The sequence below is a fragment of the Vicugna pacos genome, chromosome 9, assembly GCF_048564905.1.
Source record: "Vicugna pacos chromosome 9, VicPac4, whole genome shotgun sequence".
NCBI classification, from domain to species: Eukaryota; Metazoa; Chordata; class Mammalia; order Artiodactyla; family Camelidae; genus Vicugna; species Vicugna pacos.
The window spans coordinates 47,657,280-47,678,120 of record NC_132995.1 but is presented as its reverse complement, the minus strand read 5'-3'; the positions used below and the strand labels follow the sequence as shown (position 1 = coordinate 47,678,120).

The 20,841-nt window shown below is 40.1% G+C and overlaps 1 protein-coding gene across 2 annotated transcripts in view; it reads left to right on the top strand.

Moving 5' to 3' along the window:
• The window catches only part of LOC116281933 (uncharacterized), a 207,957-nt gene that overhangs the window by 106,825 nt on the left and 80,291 nt on the right, over positions 1-20,841 (top strand). Inside the window, exon 5 of one of the 2 annotated variants that reach the window (XM_072967775.1) lies at positions 8,504-8,597. The exons of the other annotated variant lie outside the window; for it this stretch is intronic. Within the exon in view, the coding sequence (XP_072823876.1) occupies positions 8,504-8,525 (22 nt within the window). The 3' untranslated portion in view covers positions 8,526-8,597. Of the gene's footprint in view, positions 1-8,503; positions 8,598-20,841 lie in introns of those variants that run through there. 2 annotated transcript variants of the gene reach the window in all.

Sequence of the window (20,841 nt, the reverse complement as noted above, 5' to 3'; positions counted from 1 at the left end):
TCTCTTTGTAGGGGTGTGCGCCTTCGGTTTTGTTTGTTTTTCCTTTCTCAGAACCTGTAGATTCTTCCTTTTATTCCCCTCCGCCTCAGTTTTCTGAAATTTTGCAATAACATGCCTTGGCCTGAGTCTCTGTTCTCACGCACTTTTAATGTGGTGGCACCTGTCTTCCAGGTCTAGGAAATGTTTGTGTGTTTACATGTGAACAAGTACTTGATCTCTGGTTTTTCTTTCACTTTTTCTCTTTCTGGCATCCAGTACATGTTAGACCTCCTAAACTCTTCTAATTTTCTAATTATTTTTCTCAATATTTTCCTGTTAAGTTCTTCTAGGTTCTGAAAGACAGCCTCAACTAAATTTCCAAATTTTCAATTGAGATTCCCATGTCTATTATCATATTTTTAATTTGCATAAGAGTTTTTGTTTTTTGTTTTTTTTTTTGGCGGAGGGAGGGAGGCTTCCGCGTGTGCTTACTTTTTCACACCATCCTTGTTCCCTGGCTGCATTGTTTTCTCTTGTCTCACTCAGGAGAATGATAGTTTTGTTTTTTTTAAAGCAAGTCTTTTTTTTTTTTTAACATGTGCCTTATCATCTATTATTGCCCCCTCCTACCACACACACATACATACACACGATTTATTTTAGGAGAATGATAGTTTTGATTTTAAGTTTTACTCTTCCAGTATATACCCTCTCATTCTTCTCAGAGAATGTAAAGTGTGTCTTTTTGTGAGTATATGGTGAGGATCTAGGCAGCTGTCTCTTTCTTCGGCAGGGTTTCAGACCACATTCCCACCCTCAGCCTCATTCGCTCACGCTCCTGTCCTGGCAGGTTGTGGACTCTGGAGGTACACTTTCTCTCCATTTTCCCCAGCACTGCCTTCAGATTCAGCTTTCTCAGGTCAGCTCAGTTAACGAACTCTTGTTCTTCTGTTTCTCAGCTTCCAAAATACGGTTTTTCTTTCTCCTTTGTTCTGATGTTTCAGGGTCTCACTGTATCTTTACCCTTGTTTAATGGAATTTGGGGAAAGATCCAAGCCTTTCTGTGTGTCCAGTCCATTAGTTTATCCTGATTGTTTTGGTTTAACATTATAATCTACAGTTTTTTCTTTGAACTGAAATATTTACAGCACGGCATTTAATGAATGCATCTTAGGTATTTTATTTAAATGTTGCATAGGCTCACTGTGGATTAAAAACAGATGTCCAAGGGTCTTTACAATTTTTCAAAATTTCTATAGAACTCTGAAAATAATAGTTAGTTTTAACTTCTCAGAATTTACAATGGCATAACAAATAATCCAAAATTATGAATCAATATTTAATTGGAAAATGGAGAGTGTAGTTACTGAGAAATAACATGTTTATAGTCATAAAATGAAATTAATACCAAGTGAAATAGCAAATTAATTTTTTAATGCCAACAGTTATACTTGGATTACTAGTATTGGTACATTTTAAAATTTTATTCTTACTAAGAGCCTAAGCCCATTGCATGTTTTCTTGTGTTAGGTTCTTGGGTCCAGGTAAGTTGTTTTTTAATTGTGCAAATTAAACTAATCAGCCACCAGGAAGTCTACAGAGGAGCTTATATGTGTTTTCCGATTTGTTCTTTCCTACTATGAACACTTCCAGTAACATATTCATTTGGAGAGAAGCATCAGAATCATCTTGGTGATGAAAATCAAAGATGCAGGAGACAGAGTTGAAAGCTGGAGCAGGATGCATTTTCAGATGGCCAGACTGCTGAGTAAAATAGCTTATTGCTTTTTAAATTGCCTTATATTGTTTCTAAATTCTTAAACAGGCCCTAGAGAACAATTTATCCCATGTATTTCAAAACTAGCTACTCTGAGAAATGCTGATTTACTTTTTTAGCAGGAGTTCAACAGTTGGAGGAGGTAATCTGAGATTTTGGCCTCATTGTCGGTGTGAGCTCAGACGGCAGGCCTCTGGCTTGTCAAATGTGCTGCCAAGAATCTCTGAGCAGGGATATGAAAACTTTGTTCAGAGTTGATCATTCTTTTCTTGTATCCTTTTGGGTCCAATTCATTTGGTTCTTTTCTGGGTGCTTCTCTTCGTGTTTCGTGTTCTCATTTATTATTTTTATTTCACTTGGGTCATTTTCCCATTCCAGTCCAATCGAGTTGAGTCAAATAAGCATTCATGGGATCCACCTCACCTCCACTTTTCTTCTCAAAGAAAATCGGATGGGAGCTCACACACAGACAGTTCAAACTTCCTTCAGTATATGCTTCTGTCCTTTCTCTCCTGTTAGCCTGAGAGCCTGCACTGTCTGGTCCCGTTCCACGCCAGATACCCGCTTTGCATCTACTTCAGTCATGTGGGCTCTTTCAGTTCCTCGGTTTAAATTCTCATCACCTCGCATAGTATTTGCATATGATATTTCCTCTCCTACTCAGCCTTCTCACTCTTCCTTCCTGGTTAAGCCCATGTCTTCCTATAGATAGGAGATCTTTCAGGATGTCCCCAGAAGCACCAATCCTTAATCTCTTTGATTTGGTAAGTTTTTCCAGCATGCAGCCCCACATCCGGGTGATGCCGAGGTGTACCACCAGGATGGCTCCTTCACCAGCAGAACGTTCGTTTCTCCCACCTGCTGGGAGTGGTGGCTTATGGCTGTCAGCCGTACCCTCAACTAAAGGGTGCTGCACTACACAAGAGTGTATCCCCCACTCCTGGGGACAGCCTGTATCCAGTGCTGGGTCTGTGGAGCGGGCACATCTTCAGAGGACCCTTCTGGCTCTGGTGCTGCCCGTCCCAGGCTGAGGCCTCGGCTGCGACTGCCTCGCTGTTCAGTTTGCCCCTCTTCCTCATCCTGCTTCCCAGGCTCCCTTCCACGTGTTTTTCCAAAAACATTCTCCAGAAACCTCCTGCCTTTGCTTCTCCATCTCTGTATCTGAACCCAACCCCAGGCCCCGTCGGCTGCTCCTTCCCAGCATGGCTGAAAAACATGCCAGCCTTTGTGTCCTTCCTGGCTCTGGTACCTAACAGCTCTGGGACTTTGCGTGAGTAAATTACGTCACTTGTGCCTCAGTTTCCTTACCTGTTTCGTTGTGAGAATGCAACTGCTTTAAACAGTGTCTTAGTCAGTTCGGGCTGCTATAACAAATTCCTATAGGCTGGCTGGATTAAACCAAGAGAGAGAGACAGAGAGATATTGCTCTTTTAGAAGGGCAAGAATTCCATCATGAGGGCCCACCCTCATGACCTAATCCAGCCGCAGTCACCTCCCGAAGACCCCACCTCCGAGGACCATCACGCTGGGGGTTAGGATTTCACATGTGAAGTGGAGCGGGGGACACAAACATTCAGTTTGTAGCAAACAACGTCTGGTATATAATCGATTCTCAGTGATAGTTCTATTTATTATTAAGTTGTTATTGTTATCATCCCAAAGTGGCATTGCTGCTGTTATCTGGAGACAACCTAAAATAGAAATACCTTTTTCAGGTAGCACCTTAAACTGGTTTCACAAGAGCGTATTGCTGCTACTCTGACCCCATGACTTAATACACAAATGAAGAATTCTTTGTTTCAGTAAGTGTGAGAAGAGCTCAAGACCCACTTTTGGAGCCTCAGGGCATAAAGACTCTGGAAGTTCGGAGCAGTAACTTGCTTCACCTTTTGAAATCCTGTGGCCCCAACATTCCCACTGTGGAGACATTTCCTCCATTAACACCTCCTGGTCCTTCGCGGACCCATCAGGAAGTGCTCAGCAGAGGTGATTGTGTGACAAGAAAGACAGGTGTAGTGTGATGGTAGGGCAGGGAGGGGTGAAGGGGCTGGTCACCCAAATGTAATGACTGTGCCACCCCCAAAAGGCCTGCGTCCCAGGGGAAGTTGCAGGCAAAGCATGGTAATTCCTCATGGGTATCTGGTCTTGTAAAGTCTGCCACTGCCTCGGATCCCCCTTTTCCCAATGGAAGCAAAAGCATCCAGAAGAGGGGCTTGCTGTGTCCTGCTGCTGTGGGCAGTGTGTGCCTGCTCCTGGCTTGTTGACCCTGTTTCCAGATACCAGGGACTGATGTCCTCAAGGGAATCCCACATACAACTGTCATAGCTTCTCATTAAATACGTCCTTTTAATACATTCTACTGACACACACACACGAGTTTTCCTTTGATAAGCACATTTCCTTTTTACTGAATGGGATGAAAGAGATGAATAGTAATTTTTGTGGATGTGTGGGTAATAGAGATGAAAAAAACAGAAGAAAAGGAGAGACGGCGAAGAAAGACTAAATTAAAATAAGTGGATGGGAAGCAGCCTCAGTTTCACAAAACGTTTAAGAGCTGAGGGTAAAAATATTAATATTATTATATTGTATTATATTTAGCAGTGGTCCTTTTGTGTTCCCCTAAAATTCACATATTGAAACCCTAATTCCAGTGTGATGGTATTTGGAATTAGAACCTTCGGGAGGTGATCAGGTCATGAGGGTGGCACCCTCATGAAAGAATTAGTCCCTTGTAAGAAGAGGCCAGAGAGCTGGCTAGTTCTCTTTCCACCACTTGAGGACACAATAAGAAGATGGCCATCTGCCAACCAGGACTCAGGGTCTCAGCAGACACTGGATCTACCACCATCCTGATCTTGGACTTCCATCCTCTAGAACTGTGAGAAATAATTGCTTTTTGTTTAAGCCACCCAGGCTATGATAATCTGTTCTTCAGACTGAACTAAGGCAGAAATATTATATATATATATATTTTTTTTCTTTTCTCCAGAAGAGCAGTCAAACCTGTTCATCTATCTCTCCATCTGCCTGTTTGTTCATTTGACCATCCGTCTACTATTTATTCCTTCCTTCAAGCAAATGTGGATTGAGGTCAAAAGCAAATAAACATAAAGTTTGCCTATTCACCATTTTTCCTTATGAAAGACTGATTTCCTAGATATCACCTGGTAAGTTGTGGATAATCAAGAATCAATAGCTAATGAAGCACATTAATGCAGACAATTCTCCGAAAAGAAAAGATCTAGGTACATTTTAGAAAATATTTGTCTTGAAATAATTTATTACCTGCCTCCTAACTCCAGAAGTTAGCTTAAAGCTTTTTGTGTGTGTATGATAGAATGGCAGTATAAATAATATTTTGAAAATGGCAAGCACTGCTAAATAGTTATCTAAGCATGGAATTACTGCACAACTTGATGTTTGAGATAGGAAGGATTTGGGATAAAAAAGATTAGAGTACAAGACATGTTATCCTGGAAGAATCTCAAATTGATCATCAACTTGATCATCACCTGATTATCACCAACAAATTTCTAACAACACTAGAAACTGACCTTTCCAAGACTCACTGGCAATTCCAGGTGCTAATGTAATTGAACTGAGAAGATTGTACATTTCTTTCCATATTAAGGTTAGCTGGCAGTTTCTTGAGAACTCAGCTAAGTGTCCGTCCTCATCCCTAGCGTGTATTGATTGCTCCATGTCAAAGAATAGATCTTAAAGTGTGGACTGTCTTGTCAAGGATGTGTGTGTGTGTGTGTGTACACACACACACACACACACACACACACACACACATACACGAGTGGGAGAGGGAGCTGGGGCAAGGGACAGAGGGAGGGGGAGGATATAAAAAAAACTGGATAGTTTCCTTTATGTTGGATTAAAGGTTAGCTGAAATAAGTCCTTCAGGAAACTTTCCATTTTGAAGATATAGTCTTATCTTTTATATCTTGTTAATTGTGAACAAAATCACAGTAGAATAAGCATAGTAAAGCAAAGGGAAATAAAACATAAAGGATTATAAGAAGACAGAGAGGCAAGATAAAGGACAGTTTCGAAAGCAACATTTTTTATTATTTGGTGCAGAAAACTGTGAAGCACATAAAACAATCTAGAGGAAGTGGGAAAGATTTCTTCTCATTACTGGCCCTGAGGCAATTTTTTAAGCTGCCATAAACTGACAAACAGACATGATGGATATCATTATAAAATACACTGAGTTGGAAAAAGGCGTACAGAATGAAATGGTCCACATCAAGAGAAAAAAAAGTCCCAGAGTTCTCGGTAGAGTAAATAGCTGCAAGACTGTTAAAGACTGTTAGCACAGAATTAGCCCCAGCCTGGCACGGTTTCTTCCGGAAGGCCATCTGAGCTTTCCCTGTTGCTTCCAGCTGCTGATTCCAACATTCCTATCAAGACCTATCAAGTAAAATGAAAGCTAGTAGCCCTCATCACCTTAACAAACCTCAACAAACAACAGTTATCATCTCCTTCATATTTGCGTCATGAATTTCAGGTATTTCCTGTTGGAGCAGATTTCCCCACTGTGCAAACTCCTTGGGGGTCGGTGTATGTGCACATTAACTCTTTCAGGCCCACAGGGACCAAGGACCGTTAACTTTTGCTTTGACACATAATTGTTCCAAAAGAGTGAGTAGCCATTCCTCCAACATGTCTTTGTACCCTTTCTGGTCTGAGGCCTCACCGTGGTCCATTAAGGGCCAGCTCTGTAGGAAACCCTCCATTCCAGCTCCAGAGCCCGTTGGGTCACTGCCAGATGACAGAAAGCCGTGCAGTTATTGTAAAACTGACATGATACAGGCACAAACCACCAGCCTTGGGATCCCCAGCTCTGCCCTGGGGATAAACCATCTGGCTCATCATTTAAGTTACTGTCATTTGAGTTTTCTTGTCTTCATAATGAGTATAACAAAGCCTTCCTTGAATGCTACTGCAAGGGTGAAATAAGTTATCAGCCTTATAATCTGTCATTACTCTGTATCTATTGTCTTTTTAACAGGATGCCCCTGGTTAGGGGTTGCAGATAGTAAATAATCCTATATTTTATGGATTTATGAGGCCTTGCTTCCTGCATACTATCAGGTGAGCAGGAGGATAAGGTGGAATTGCTTCATAACTAAACATCCCCATGAGGTAATAGCCCACTCATCTCAGAGACTTCATCACTAGGCCAGAGATGGAATGTCTTAAAGGAGAAGCAAGCACCTGGGAGGGCCTGAGGATCTCCCTCGATGACCCATAATTATCCCTGCTTTGTCCGAACCTCATTGACCGGGCCCTTGAAACTCTAAGTAAAGCTTGATAATGGTCGCTATTTCTAGGTCTCAGTGTCCTCTAAGTTAAATGGGCCTAATGATACTTCTCTTCTCTCCTCGTTCTCTCGTGGTGGGAATAGTACTGTAGCTTGGTAACTTATAAACTTTACCCACACACATAGTTTTATTAAAAGCAAAATTCATAAAATATAGTACAGATAACAAATGTCAAGAAACTCAATCCCTGTGGACTTCCCTGATCTCAGCATTCCAACCCGCATAGCGATTTACCTGTTCCCGTCAGATTTTAAACTTCTGCTTTAGGTTGTAACTTCCGGTCTCATGTTATGGCAAAAACATATGAGAGCAGGAAACATGCCCTTTTCATCCACCTTTCATCCTCCTGGTGCCTGGGAAGCGGCCTCATTCCCAGTGGGGCTCTACACGTTCTGCATGTGGAATGTTTCAGCTGGAATGTTCTCTCTGAAAACGTTGAACACCTCCTCACACTTCACAGAGAGCCTGTTATTGGAGATGCTCTTTAAAGGGAGTTTTTACAGTTGCCAAAACAGTGATGGATACAGACTCGTGGGGTTTTTTTTGTTTTTTTTTTTAGCATTGGCTTTATTTTATATTTTTATTTCTTAATTTCTTGGATTATTGATTTCATAGTTTTTTCCTGATGTAAACATTTAATGCTAAAAATTTCCCTGCCAGGACTGCTTTAGCTGCATCCCACAAATTTATTAGGTATGCTATATTTTTATTTTCATTCAGTTTGAAATATGCGCTAATCTCTGGAGATTTACCCTTTTGCATACGGATCATTTATATCTGTTTTGTTGAATTTCCAAATATTTGTGTATTCTATTTTCCTGTTAATTCCTAGGTTAATTCTTTTATGGTTGGGGAAGATACTTTTTATGATTTCAGTTCTTTTGTGTTTGTCAAGGTGTGTTTTATGACCCAGGACATGTTATCTTAGTGAACATTCTGTGAATCCTTGAAGGGAAGGCTGCTTCTGCTGTAATTGGTGTTCTATGAACGTAAACTAGATCCAGTTGGTTGATGATGTTCAGTTCTTCTAAATCTTTGCTGATCTGTGAACTTTTTTTTAAAGGAAAAAATCAGTGGATTCAAGATTATCCTGATGACACTGTGTTTTTGCAGTGAGCACAGTGCAGTACCCTGGGTCTACCTGTGGGGTGTGTCTTATGTGGGATACTGTCCACTGTTGTGGGGGTATTGTTAAAGAGGAGAACAGATCGAGAATAGAGAATAACACAAGACAGAGTGAGAAACAAAAAACTTGCTGGGAGACCACGGGGAAAGGAATGATTAATTCTGGCGTGAAACGTATTCATGAAGGGAAGGCAGCAGAAATACAGCATAAATGGAATCGACAGCTAATCTTACACAATAAATAATGCGTATTGATGATTAATCCTTGTGCTGGTCTCTGCAGTGTCCCTGCGCCATCTGTGTGATGTCACCATGGAGACTCAGCATCTGGAGCTTGCAGAATAAGCTGGTGCTCTTTCTTCTGTGAACTCATTTCAGTAGGTGCCCAGTGACCTAATTTCCTTATGTCTTGGCATTTTGCCAGATTTTCTATTCTCTGAAGCTTAAGAGTTAAAGTATTTATCTTTTGGTAGTCAAGCCTGAGTGGATGTGGCAACAGTAGCTCACTTCGTCCTGTTTATAAAACTACAGCAAGAAAGCATTGCCCCCACGGCCAGCTGGAGAGATTGATGAAGACGCTGGGAGCCGGCAGTGGCTGAGGAGTGGGGTCCTTCATCTTCCAACAGCGCCACAGCCTCCTCGGGGTTTCTGCACCTAGTGCAGCAAATGTTCGAGCAGCAGCAGCCCTGTTAGCCTCTCAGGAGAGGCATTTGAATGAACGCTTTGAACCCGAGTAGTATTTTATCTGTAAGGACGGAAGTACAGAGTTCACCCTGACATCCGGCGTATTTCAGATTACTATTGATAAGCACTAAGCTGACATCTTGGGGGAGGATAATTTTCCAGAAGCTTAAACTAACATTTCGGATGCTCTTTGTAATAGCTGTGTGAAATTGGTCCAGGTATTATCCTTCTTCTCATAAGATATGGAAGCGATGGCCCCAAAGGAAAAGCCTTGAAAGGAGATGTGTTCATAGTCACTTCACACAGTTTAAACACTTTCATATCAGAATAGTACGTTTGCATTTCTAAAACCATTTAATAACTGCTAATGTATTTTGTATGAGCAGGGTGGCCATTATTGTGTTCCCTTCACGGAGACAGAAATTGAGGACACAGAGGGTGCCTATGATAGGAGAACCTGACAGACCACATATCTTATAATTCCTTTTTTAGCCAGGAAACAGAAGGTGGTGGAATGGATAATTGAGACACACACACACATTCTCTCTCTCTCTCTCTCTCTAACACAGATGAGGCAGCTTCTGTGAAGGCAAAGGTCCTACTGGAAAACGTTTCCAGGAGACCTTATGGCCAGAGGAAATCTGTCCATGAGACTCTAAAGGTGGTTATGAAAGGAGACGCAATCATGAGACTGTGCTGGCATAATAGCATGGCTCACGCGAGAGATGTGGAAGGAAGTCGGAGTCCTAAGCACCTAGAGCAGAGAAAATCATTCCAGGCATAATGGCAGCAGCTCAGGGTGACCTCGTCTTTTCCAGGGTGGAGCCAGGGGCCTTGGAGTTATTTCTTTGCTGTTTCCTTTCTCTCCGTATACCAGTAGAATGAATTTTACATTTCTTTTGTAATATCCTTTTTTAAGTTACATTGTCCTTAAAAATAACTTTTTTTTTGTATTTAAAAAGTAATTTAAACTCATTGTAGAAAACTTGGAAAGTAAAACAGTAAAAGCCATTGTATTTATCACCCTTTCTTTCTCCTGTACTTAGCATTTTGTGCCTGGAACATACAGGTTCTTTAATGAATATTTATTGACTGAATGAAGTGAATTCACAAACCCAGCCAGAGATTCATGTTTGACATTCAGTGTAAAATGAAAATACTTTTGTGTGTTTAATATGTATACACCTTGCTCTTTGTGTGTATATATACACATTAACTGTTTTGTACATATGGCTATATTACATGGAGTGTGCATTTTCATATATTTGTGTATATAGATGCACACACACATCAAATGTGCACTCACAGAGGATAACCAGATTTATTTGATACTTACTGTTCACTGTTGAGCACTTTCCACTCCTTTACTCTCTATATTATCCTAGAGGGGCGAGAATGGAGGCTCAGGGAGTTTGAATATGGAGAGCAAGGATGTAGGGGTAATGTGCGATTGACCCAGGATTTAAATGCAGCTCTATTTACATAAAAGTTTGAGTTCTCAATTACTGTCCCAAATGTTCTGAGTCACCCTTAATAGTAAAATATTGTGATCATTTTATCTTATTTAATTTTTCTGTCAAACATACTTTTCTAATGTCTTGGTAAATTTCCATTGCATAAATGGACCAAATCTTACTGGACTGTTCTACCACTTGGGACGTTCTTGTTTGTTTTCTGTTACATCTGTTAGGTCTCTCAGCACAGGGTCTCTGTCCAGGGGGAAGGACTCTGAATGCCATTCCTGTGAATTCATAGATTAGGTATTTTGAACAGCTCGTCCAGATACACGATAGGATAACTGCCTGTGTTTTTGTTGCTGATATTTTGCCCAAAGACATGAGGATATGTGAAGACAGTGCCAAAGGAGTTTAAAAAAAGTGATTATTCCATTGGTTTCTGACAGCTTTAGTGGGAGAAGAATTAAAATCTGAAATTGTTGATGAAGAGAGTACCTCTCTCTCTCCCGTACCATGTCCAGCCAGTGTCTAATGACACCTTTAGGGTATACTCTGAATCTAAATAGTATCTACTCCTTTGCCATATAATAGGAGACTGAGAGATTCGTTGCAAGGAATTGGTTTCCATGCTTGTGGGGACTGAATAGGCAAGTTGGAGATCTTCAGGGCAAGCCCTGGGGAGAACTGAAGCTGCTGTCTGTGAGAGGATCTTTCTTCTTTAGGGAGGCCTTGGGTCCACTCTTAAGGCCCTTCAACTGATTAAATATGGCCCACTCAGATTACCCTAGCTAATCTCCTTTACTTAAAGTCAGTAGATTATGGACTTTAACCTTCCCCTACATTCGTGTTTGACTGAATACCTGGGAGACTGTAGCCTAGCCAGGTAGACACGCCTGAAAGGTCATCACACCCATCAGCACCTTAGCCTGAGCTGGCGTCACCTGTCTCCTGGGTGGTATTCTGCTAACCCATCTCTCTGATTCTGTGCTTAGACCTCTACCATCCATTCTCCTTTCAACGGACTATAGTATCTTGAGGATATGACATCATTTTCCCCTCAGTTTCCTTCTTGTGGTTTTGCTGTTTCTTGACCGTGCCCATGACACCCTCAGTCAGGCCTTTCACCCTGCTGTCCCCCCGGCATTGTCCTTCTTCAGGTCATCCCATGGCTGACTCCTTTGCTTTGCTGAGGTCTCAGCTCAGAGTCACCTCCTTGAAGTCAGGGGGCAGAACTAATATGATGGGTAGGAGCGTGGACTCAGGCCACACAGGCTGAGTTTGAAATAACTCTGCTGTTTTCTAGCCGTGCGCTTGGTCAGGTTGCTGTGTCGCCCAGCAACCTGTCTCCTCAACAGTAAAATGAGGAAGATGATAGCGCACTTCCCTCCTAAGGTTGCTGTGAGGACGAACTGTGCTGGTGTATGTGGAGCGAAGGATGGTAACTGCAGCTGGATTCCCAGGCGCCTTGTCTGAAGCTGTGCCCCGTTGCTCGGGCCCCCGTGCCTGCCTTCGTTTAATCTTTATTGCAACACTTTAGCATATTGTCATCTGAGATCATATAAAGTGTTGTTTGTTTTCTCTAGGAGTTCTCACTGAGGACAAGGATTCTGTTCTGTTTATTGTTCTCTCCCCACTGCGTGAAGCACTTCCTGCTACACTGTACACATTCAGTGAGTGTTTCTTGAATGTAAGAATGAATAAATGACTGCCAAATGGATGCTCTTAATTATAGGCAAACTTTATCACATCTTTTTTCCTGTTTAAGCAGCTGTATTACTTCCATTTTACCTAGCATCTCTGATACAACCTTTAGAAACTAGCCTTCCTCTCAGTGATGGCGGCTTCTGATCTCCGGCCATCAGGAACCCTCAGGTTCCCACAGGTGTTGTGCTGGTTTTGCTTTATGCATCTACACAGTTAACTCACCAGACCATATACTCCAGCCCGGCTCCCTGCAATGGATGTCTGCCTTCCTCTTTTCTAAAACATGATTTAGAATTCTTCCAGTGTCTTCTAAACAGGAACCTTTGTCACAGCCTTTTCCAGTCAGGACTGTGTTATTCTGTATATTACTGTTCTGGGTTCTTTATTTTTTAATTTAATTTAATTTTTTTGTCACTGGAGGTACTGGGAATTGAACCTAGGACCTGGTGCATGCTAAGCATGCGCTCTACCACTGAGCTCTGCCCCCACCTCCTGGGTTCTTTACTTTAAAATTTGATATTTTGGGTCTTTTAAGAACTTCTGTGTTATTTAATTGCTTCCCCCCTCCTTTCTTTTTGTAATTTACGTAGATGAAGCACTTTGAGAATGATGTCAGTGTTTCTTGCACATGGTATATGCTGCTGCTCCTTGGATCATAAATTCTCCCTAAATGCTCCTCCATAGACTTGGCTCAAGTCCCTGACCTTCCATGTCCTGCTCTGTGACTTCGAGCTGTGTGACTTGAGATACTCTAAAGCGCAGTTGTAGAAGAAAAAACCTAAATCTTACATGCCATTTAGCTCTCATCTGTCCATAAGTTTGAGTCTTCCCTTTATCAGGTGAGTTTGTAAGTAAGTACAGAGTCACACAGACAATAATCTGTGTTATTTTTATCTTGTAGAATTTTTCTTATGATTGATCATCCACAGTTTTTGGATGATACTTTGTGAGAGTAAAATAACAATTTAAAATAGTTAAATTCTAAATTATTTTCCTAGTTTCTCTTGCTGGTTCACTATTAGTACAGAAGTGCGACAGATTTCTGTATGTTGATTTTGTATCTAAATTTAGTAATAAGTAAATAGTTAAACTTATCTAACATGTTTATTAACTGACAAATTTGGGTCATTTTATTGGTGGATCTGTAGTATACTTTTATTCCAAACTATCTCCTTTAAACAGTTTGTAGAACTTTAGAAATAATATATTTATATACATTAAACAAAAAAACCCTCTTATGTTGATTATCTGCACATGAAAAAAAAGGTAAGCAGGATAGTGTTTCTTGGTTCATATTCGTGTATTTTAGTCTGTTTCTTAGCTCTGCCTTTATCTTATGATGTGTACTGATTTCTTGATTTTAAAATTTAATTTTTAAAAATAAAAATGCTTACTTTCTTCTTTAAAATTGCATTTGGTGTTTTAATAAATATGAAAGTATTTGCTCATTTAAATGACTCTTTCCATAAGCTGTCATATTTTTAAATCTGCGAATAAACTGTAAGTGCTTAGTCATCAGGGAAAAAAAGAAAAATTCTGCTAAATGGAGAATATCCTCGTCTGTTTGTTTCACATTGAGACATATAAATATTTCAGCCTAAGTATTTTGATAGGCACTGGCTTTTTGCCTGCATATAAGTTACTCTTCTGTGTCAGATATGTTTACAAGCAAAACTTGTCAACAAATTGTGTCCATTGATGATGATTTTGACTGTTTCATCAAATTTAGATGTTTCCCCCAATTGCAGTCTTTCCCAGTATAGTTCCAAGGTAGAGTATAATATTTATCCAGTTATAAAGAGGAACTTAAGGTATTCTAAAACACTGTTTCAGAAGTACAGAGCTAAATTTTATATGCCAATTTAGCTCTTATCTGTAAGTTTGGGTCTTCCCTTTATTCTATGACAGTAAATATCATTATCATTCTCTTTGCAGACTTTATTTCTATAATATCAAGTTCCTGAAAGTTTCTAAAGCTTCCAAAGCTGCAGCTTGTTAGGTTGCCAATTTGATATGACATATTTGACAAATTTAAGTACGTTAATGAAGTGGCTAATATGAAATGTGATAAATGCCATATTTAAATACATTTCTAATCTATAGATTTCTTAACTTATTAAGAAATGGCTTTTCTCAAGATACTGGGGTACACTAACAGTTTATGAGAGTTATCACTACAAAGTCAAGTTACATTTTCTTCAAAATAGAATTTTACTGAATTTATAATAGCAGCTACAGTGACAATGGATGTTTTACCTTCTACCAAATACACTCCCCAAAACTTAAATTTGATTCCAATAACTGGAGGGAAAAATAGAACACTTACTGAAACGTATTAACAAATAACTTTGTATTTAAAATATGTGACGGTCCTGATATAAAATGGCCTCATTTAACTTTTGAGCTATTGCTGTTGTTGGTTTTCTCTTTATTATTATTTTACAAATGGAGCTAACATAGTAAAGCAACCATTTAATTTTTTATATGTACAGAAAATACTTAGAATCAAGCAAAATTAATTTAGGAGGACAATCCCTTGATCTAAATGAAAACGTGAGTACTTTGCAGCTGAATGAGGATTGGTGGTTTGGGGCACTATCTTCTCAAAATAGCAACTGACCTTGAAGTGGATGCTGGTGTTTCTTCAGCAAATCTGTGTCTTCTGGTTTTCCTGTGGATGGTGAGATCACGACACTGTGTAAGTTAAGTTTGACATCGAACCTCATGATTTTTCAAATGTAACGTGAATTTTAGAGCTCATTGGTGCCAAAGGTTTATTTCAAAACAAAACAAAAAGGCATATGTAAATGAAATTAGACTCACATACAACAAATGACAGAGCCTCTGTGGAAGAGTGTCAGACTGTTACATCTTTACCCACTTCCTTCATGTACCCTGACTTGTAATTGCCTAACCTGTAACGTCCATGCTCCCCCCGCCCGCATCTGCCTAGCGGCTTTGTGTTCCCATAAGCAGCACTGCAAGCCACCACCAAGGGACCAGCAGGAGCTAGTGTCCTGCTCTCTTCCTGCCACTGCTCAAGACCCGATGGAATCACTGTCCCCAACTGCCCCTGTCATGGAGCAACTAATTTTATCAGCCAGTGCCCTGCACGCTGTCCTTGAGAGGGAGGTGTTAATTACCTTGTGTCTGTAAAGTGCTTGGAAAAGAGAGCAAGGTCACAGCCAGTTCCTTGCAAATTTGACCACATGTTTCAGTAAGCCCTCTATTTTTCTGCACCTGTGACTCAGACATTTCGTTCGCAGGCTCTGGCAGAAGCTGAAAGGACACAGCGCAGCTCTACCAAATCCAGCTTAGTGCATGTGGGTGCACGTATTAAAATAATAGCTTATTAAAATACAAAAAATCCAGGACAAATGCCAAGCCAGGCAGGATGAAACCATATGCTGGGAGAGCAGAGATAATCTGGGTCACATGACTACTCTCTTTATGAGGATAAAACTGTCTGTAAGGAAACTCTATATTGAACTATAAATTAATTGCCTATAAACAATGGTAGCTACTATGATTTTGGCCTCAGTAGAAGCTCACATTTAGAGAATCATATATTTCCCTAATTGAGGTAGAATTATTATTTTCAGTAAAGGGCCAAGTAATTTAAATATTTTATACCTTTCACTTATTCATTTATTCCACAGAAGCATCAAGTATTTTCTTCACAAAAACACTAGATTTTCTACACAGATAAGTAAGCAAAAAAAAAAAAAAAGCTATCCTCAAGACTACTGGTTTTTTTTGGTTTTTTTTTTTTTTTAATATTTTGAGATTGTCTGATGCCTGGGTTGAAAAAGATGAAATTTCTCTTCAGAAGAATATGCCCATAGACGTGTGTTTCCACAATAATTGCAAGATATCTGATTCCACACACCCAGGTTGGGTGTCTTTGTTTCGGGTCTAAATTTATATGCATGTATGAAGATGAAGACCATGCAAGGTAGTATGTGAAAGCAGCTGTAATAGTCAGGATTCGCTGGAGAAACAGAACCAATAGGAGATAGATAGACAGATAGGTAGGGAATGAGAATATGAGAATTATTGTCTCCTGCAGTGTGGTGGCCGGAAGGTCCCACAGTCTCTGCCCTCTGCAGGCTGGAGACCCGGGGAATCCGGTGGTGTAACAGCTATAATTCAGTCTGAGTCTGAAGGCCTGAGGACCAGGGGAGCTGATGTCCAAAGGCAGGAGAAGAAGGACATCCCAGCTCCAGAAGAGAGAGATCTTGCCCTTTCTTCCCCTTCTTGTTCCATTCAGGCCCTCAGTGGGTTGGATGGTGTCCACCCGCGTTGATGAGGGTGGGTCTCTGTCCCAGGTCTGTGGACTCCAGTGCTCGTCCCATCCAGAGACACCCTCACGGGTACAGACAGAAATAATGTTTTACCAGGTCTCGGCATCTCTTAGCTTAGTCAAGGTGACACATAAAATGAATCTTTGCAGTTTAGTAGGTCAAAAATGGTATGGCCAGAATATTCTTCCTTTTTGTGTGTGTGTAATTTTTTTTTTGTTTTTGTTTTTGGGGGGAGGTAATTAGGTTTATTTATTTATTGTCATTATTTTTCATTTAATGGAGGTAGTGGGGACTGACCCATGACCTCATGCATGCTAAGCATGCCCTCTACCACTGAGCTGTACCCTCCCCCGCCTTATTTTGTTTTTATTAAAGGATAGGTCTGTGTCAACGTTAAAGCCAAGAGCCTTTGAGGTCAGTGTGAGTGAGACAAAGACCGCTCCCTCGATCACCTGGTTACAGTGCTATCGGCCAGTTTTCTCCACCATGAGGTTACTATTCTTCCCCGTTCCCTAGTCCGCTGGTTAGAAGCAGTTTACTAAGTCCAGCCCGTAGCCACAGGGAATACGATCAAGGTGTACCTCCCGGGCGGAGGATCATCAGAGATTTTGTGGATTTAAGTTAGAGCCACTCCAATAATTAATAAGTATTTTGTTGGAGATGCTTGGAGGCCACGCATGCACTGTTTCTCCTGAAAGTTCTGCCCACTAATGTGAGCGTTTTCCCATGGGTTTCTGCCTGCAGCAGTGACTGCTGTGGTGTTCTAATGGTGATTTTCTGTATCCTTTGTTCCTTCTGCGTCTGTTACCCAGACTTCTTCTGTGAGGAAGATTGTCTGTTTTCCCTCATTTATTTATTTATTCAGTCATTTATGAATATCAGTACAGATTCATGGAGATTGATTACTTGGGTTTCAGTCCAATAATATCAATATTTACTGCTAAAGTTGTTCCAGCTTTGGCCATGGTGGGCTGTCTCAGGTGACTCTTCTTTGTGATAGGCCTCTGTTCTTTTTTTTTTTTTCTTGTTTTGTTCCATCTAAGCATCGCCTTGTTTCCTGGCACTATGAGACATTCCAGGCTCATTATATGTATTTCCTGACCCAGTTCAAAATCAGTCATCTCTCCAAAGAGCCCTGAATCCTTTTATTGGAAAATAGTATTTTTAAGATCTGGGCACCAGGTGTGTTCATTGTTGCTACCGGGGCATCACTGATTCCAGGCTCACTTGGGAACAGACCAGGAAACCAGTGTTTGTATTCTAACCCATGTGTACATACACACCTATTTTTATGTTGGTGTCCATCTGTAAACATGAGTTTATGTTTACACCTATGCTGTAATCCACACTCTGGCCTTTCCCCCTTGCTTCTTGATAACTTCTCCCTAGAGTAGTGAGAAACCTGACTCCCACCATATACAAATTATTTACTCGTTTAATCCTAGGATGCATATAAATTAGTTTCAGAATTGCTAGCCTGTATTCCTGTGAGGAACAAAGTTTATCCATTGGAGTACAGTGTTTGCGTGCAGTTCCTTTTGTCTTTAATCTTCAGTATCCAGTCAGAGCACTGTTTTCCAAAGTTATGTAGGTCAGCTCATTCCCCCCTGCCCCTGTCTCCAGTGGGGATATGCCATACATTTGTAATGCATTGTATTCACTTCCTGTTGCTGTGTTAATTTACCATCGCCTAGTGGCTGAAAAAGAATATGACTCTATTAGCTCACATTTGGAGAGGTCAGAAGTCCAGATCGGCTTCTCCAGGCTCTTTGCTAAAGGTCTTCCAGTCAGACGTCAGGATGCTGGGGTCCTGTCTGGAAGCTCAACGGGTGAACCTGCTTCCAGGCTTATTCTGGTTCTTGGCAGATGCCAGTTCCTTCCAGCTGCAAGACTGGAGTCTTCATTTCCTTGCTGGCTGTTGGCCAGGGCCACTCTCAGCTCCTAGAAATTACTTTCTGGTCCTTGGATGTATAGCTCCCTGAAACTTCAAAGCCAGCAGTGACCCATTGCTTCAGAGTCAGCACTGAATCCCTCTTCTGCCTAGACTCTCACTTCTGTTACCAGCTGGAGAAAACTCTCTCCTTTTGAACTGTTTGTGTGATTAGCTTAGATCCATCTGGAAAATCTGTCTTTTGATTAACTGAAATTCAATTGATTAGTAATTTTAAACATATCTGAAAAATCCCATTTGACACGTAACATAACGTAGTCATGGGTGTGAGACTGCATCATGTTCACAGTCCAGGGATTAGGATAGGAAATCCGGGGGCTGTTTTAGAATTCTGCTTACTCTGTGTAGTTCGATTCATTTGTCACCATCTACATGCCATTTTGGGGTCCCCTGATATCCAGAATTGATTTTTTTTTTAAAGTTTGGGAGATGTTGGATATGTCTCCTTCCTTGATTGTGGTGATGGTATCATGGGTGTTTGCGTATGGCCAGACCCGTCAAATTGTACACACTAAATATGTGCAGTTCTGTGTATATCAATTATATATCAGTAAAGCTGTAAAAAGAATGTTTGCATAGGGTTAAGTTCATTCTTGGTGGTGTAGAAATGTATAAGGTTATATATCTACCAACAAAGTAGCATACAGAACAGTTTCATCACCTTAGCTAAAATCCCCACTTTGTAGACAGACATCCCTCCATCCCACAACCAACCCATGGCAACTATAGATCTGAATCTGTTTACCTTCTTAGAGTTCGGGTTTTCTAGAATGTCACATGAATGGTATCATACAGTATGTAGCCTTTTGGGTTTGGTTTCTTTCATGTAGCAAAATGCATTTAAGATTCATCCATGTTGCATGAATCGAATCCCTTCCTTTTTTTGTAGCTCAGTGGTATCCCTTCTATGGATGTACCAAGCCTATACCTTTAACTAAAGTGTGAATGTAACATGATAGTGCTTGCTAGAATAACAAGATTCACTTAACAGTATTGCCTGTAGCAACAAAGGAGCTCAACTTTGACTTTTTTTGGAAGTAAACTTTCATAAATGGCTTTTGTAAGTAATAAGGGATACACATTCACACACAGTATGATTGACTTATATGTCAACTTGCCTTCTTTATCAGATTGACTTCTATAAAATATACATGAGCCATACTGACACCTCCAGCTGGACTTAAAGGGAGTGGTAGAGTATCTCTAGCCTGGAAAATGAGAAAGCCATTTTTGAATCCTGTCTGCATAAAGCCTTCTACAGCCATCTCGTTTATTTCCTAAATGTCAGTAGTGATACCAACTTTTTCGATGGTTGAGGCTCAGTAAAAATTCCAAATATTTACTTAATGGCTATACAACAGAGAAAGAGTGTTTTATAACCTTTAGGCAAGGCCTGCAAAGAATATCACTAAAAAATTGTGAAGTCTTCAAAGAGAAGAAAATAATTTTAAAAACAAGTAATTAATTAAACCTTTATGATCATATTTTCCTGCAGCTTAAAAATTACAAATCAGATCCTTTAATTATAGTAATTTAAGAAACATACTGTAAAAGGTGAAATATTTTCCATGAAAAAGATTGAAAACACGAGAGAATTTAGACTTACTGGAAATGCATAATTTATATATAATTTATTTAAATAAAAATACTCCTTGTCCCAAACTCTAGTCTTGTCTTCATACAAGTGAATTAATAAAATAATACATCTTATGCAGCTGTTTCACTCAAATATATTGCCAAACCAAACATGTCATTTAAATATGATTCTTTCAGACCCTGTGTGTATTTTTAAAATGTATGTATATAAATATTAAAAAGGAAAAAATTAAAATCACATAACAGAATATTACTTTAGTGGAACTATCTTATGGATTTGAATGTAATGCTTTTCATTACAATGATTTTAAAACATTTGCATTATGCATGGGTTGAAAAAGTGTTTAGAAAAATAATTTTGTAGAACAGAATGTAAACATGAATTTTAAAGCAATATTCTGATCGAGGGCAAAATAATTTTCAGAAAAGAAAAAGATTTCCTTCCCTAAGAAACTTATCATTATAATCATACCACAGATGTTAGTCAGTAGGCACGGAGCACACTTAGGTGAAGGCATTTGGTAATGCATTAAGTTGATAGCTAGGTTTGTATCAGCTCTTTCTGTTCCTAGTGAGATTCAGCTTTTACTGAAATTCACTTTCTCTTTTAGGGAGAGAAAAGGCTAGCTATTTCCCCCACTGCACATACACAGAAACACCACCTGTATGAAGTTAATGCTTCATGGAGTCAGTGAGTCACAAATTGTACTGTGTACTTGCTGCAACTCCCTACTCCCAGTGGGAATGTGGAAATATTCACCTCTTTTTATAGATACTGCAATAATTGTTACATATTGGATGTACTTGGAATTATAACTGCTTCTCTATTTGCTTTATTGAGGAATGCAACACTCACTTTAAACCTCACTCTTTTTTTGAGAGAGGTGAAAAACCAGCTAAAATACAACCAGCCCAAACCCCTGCA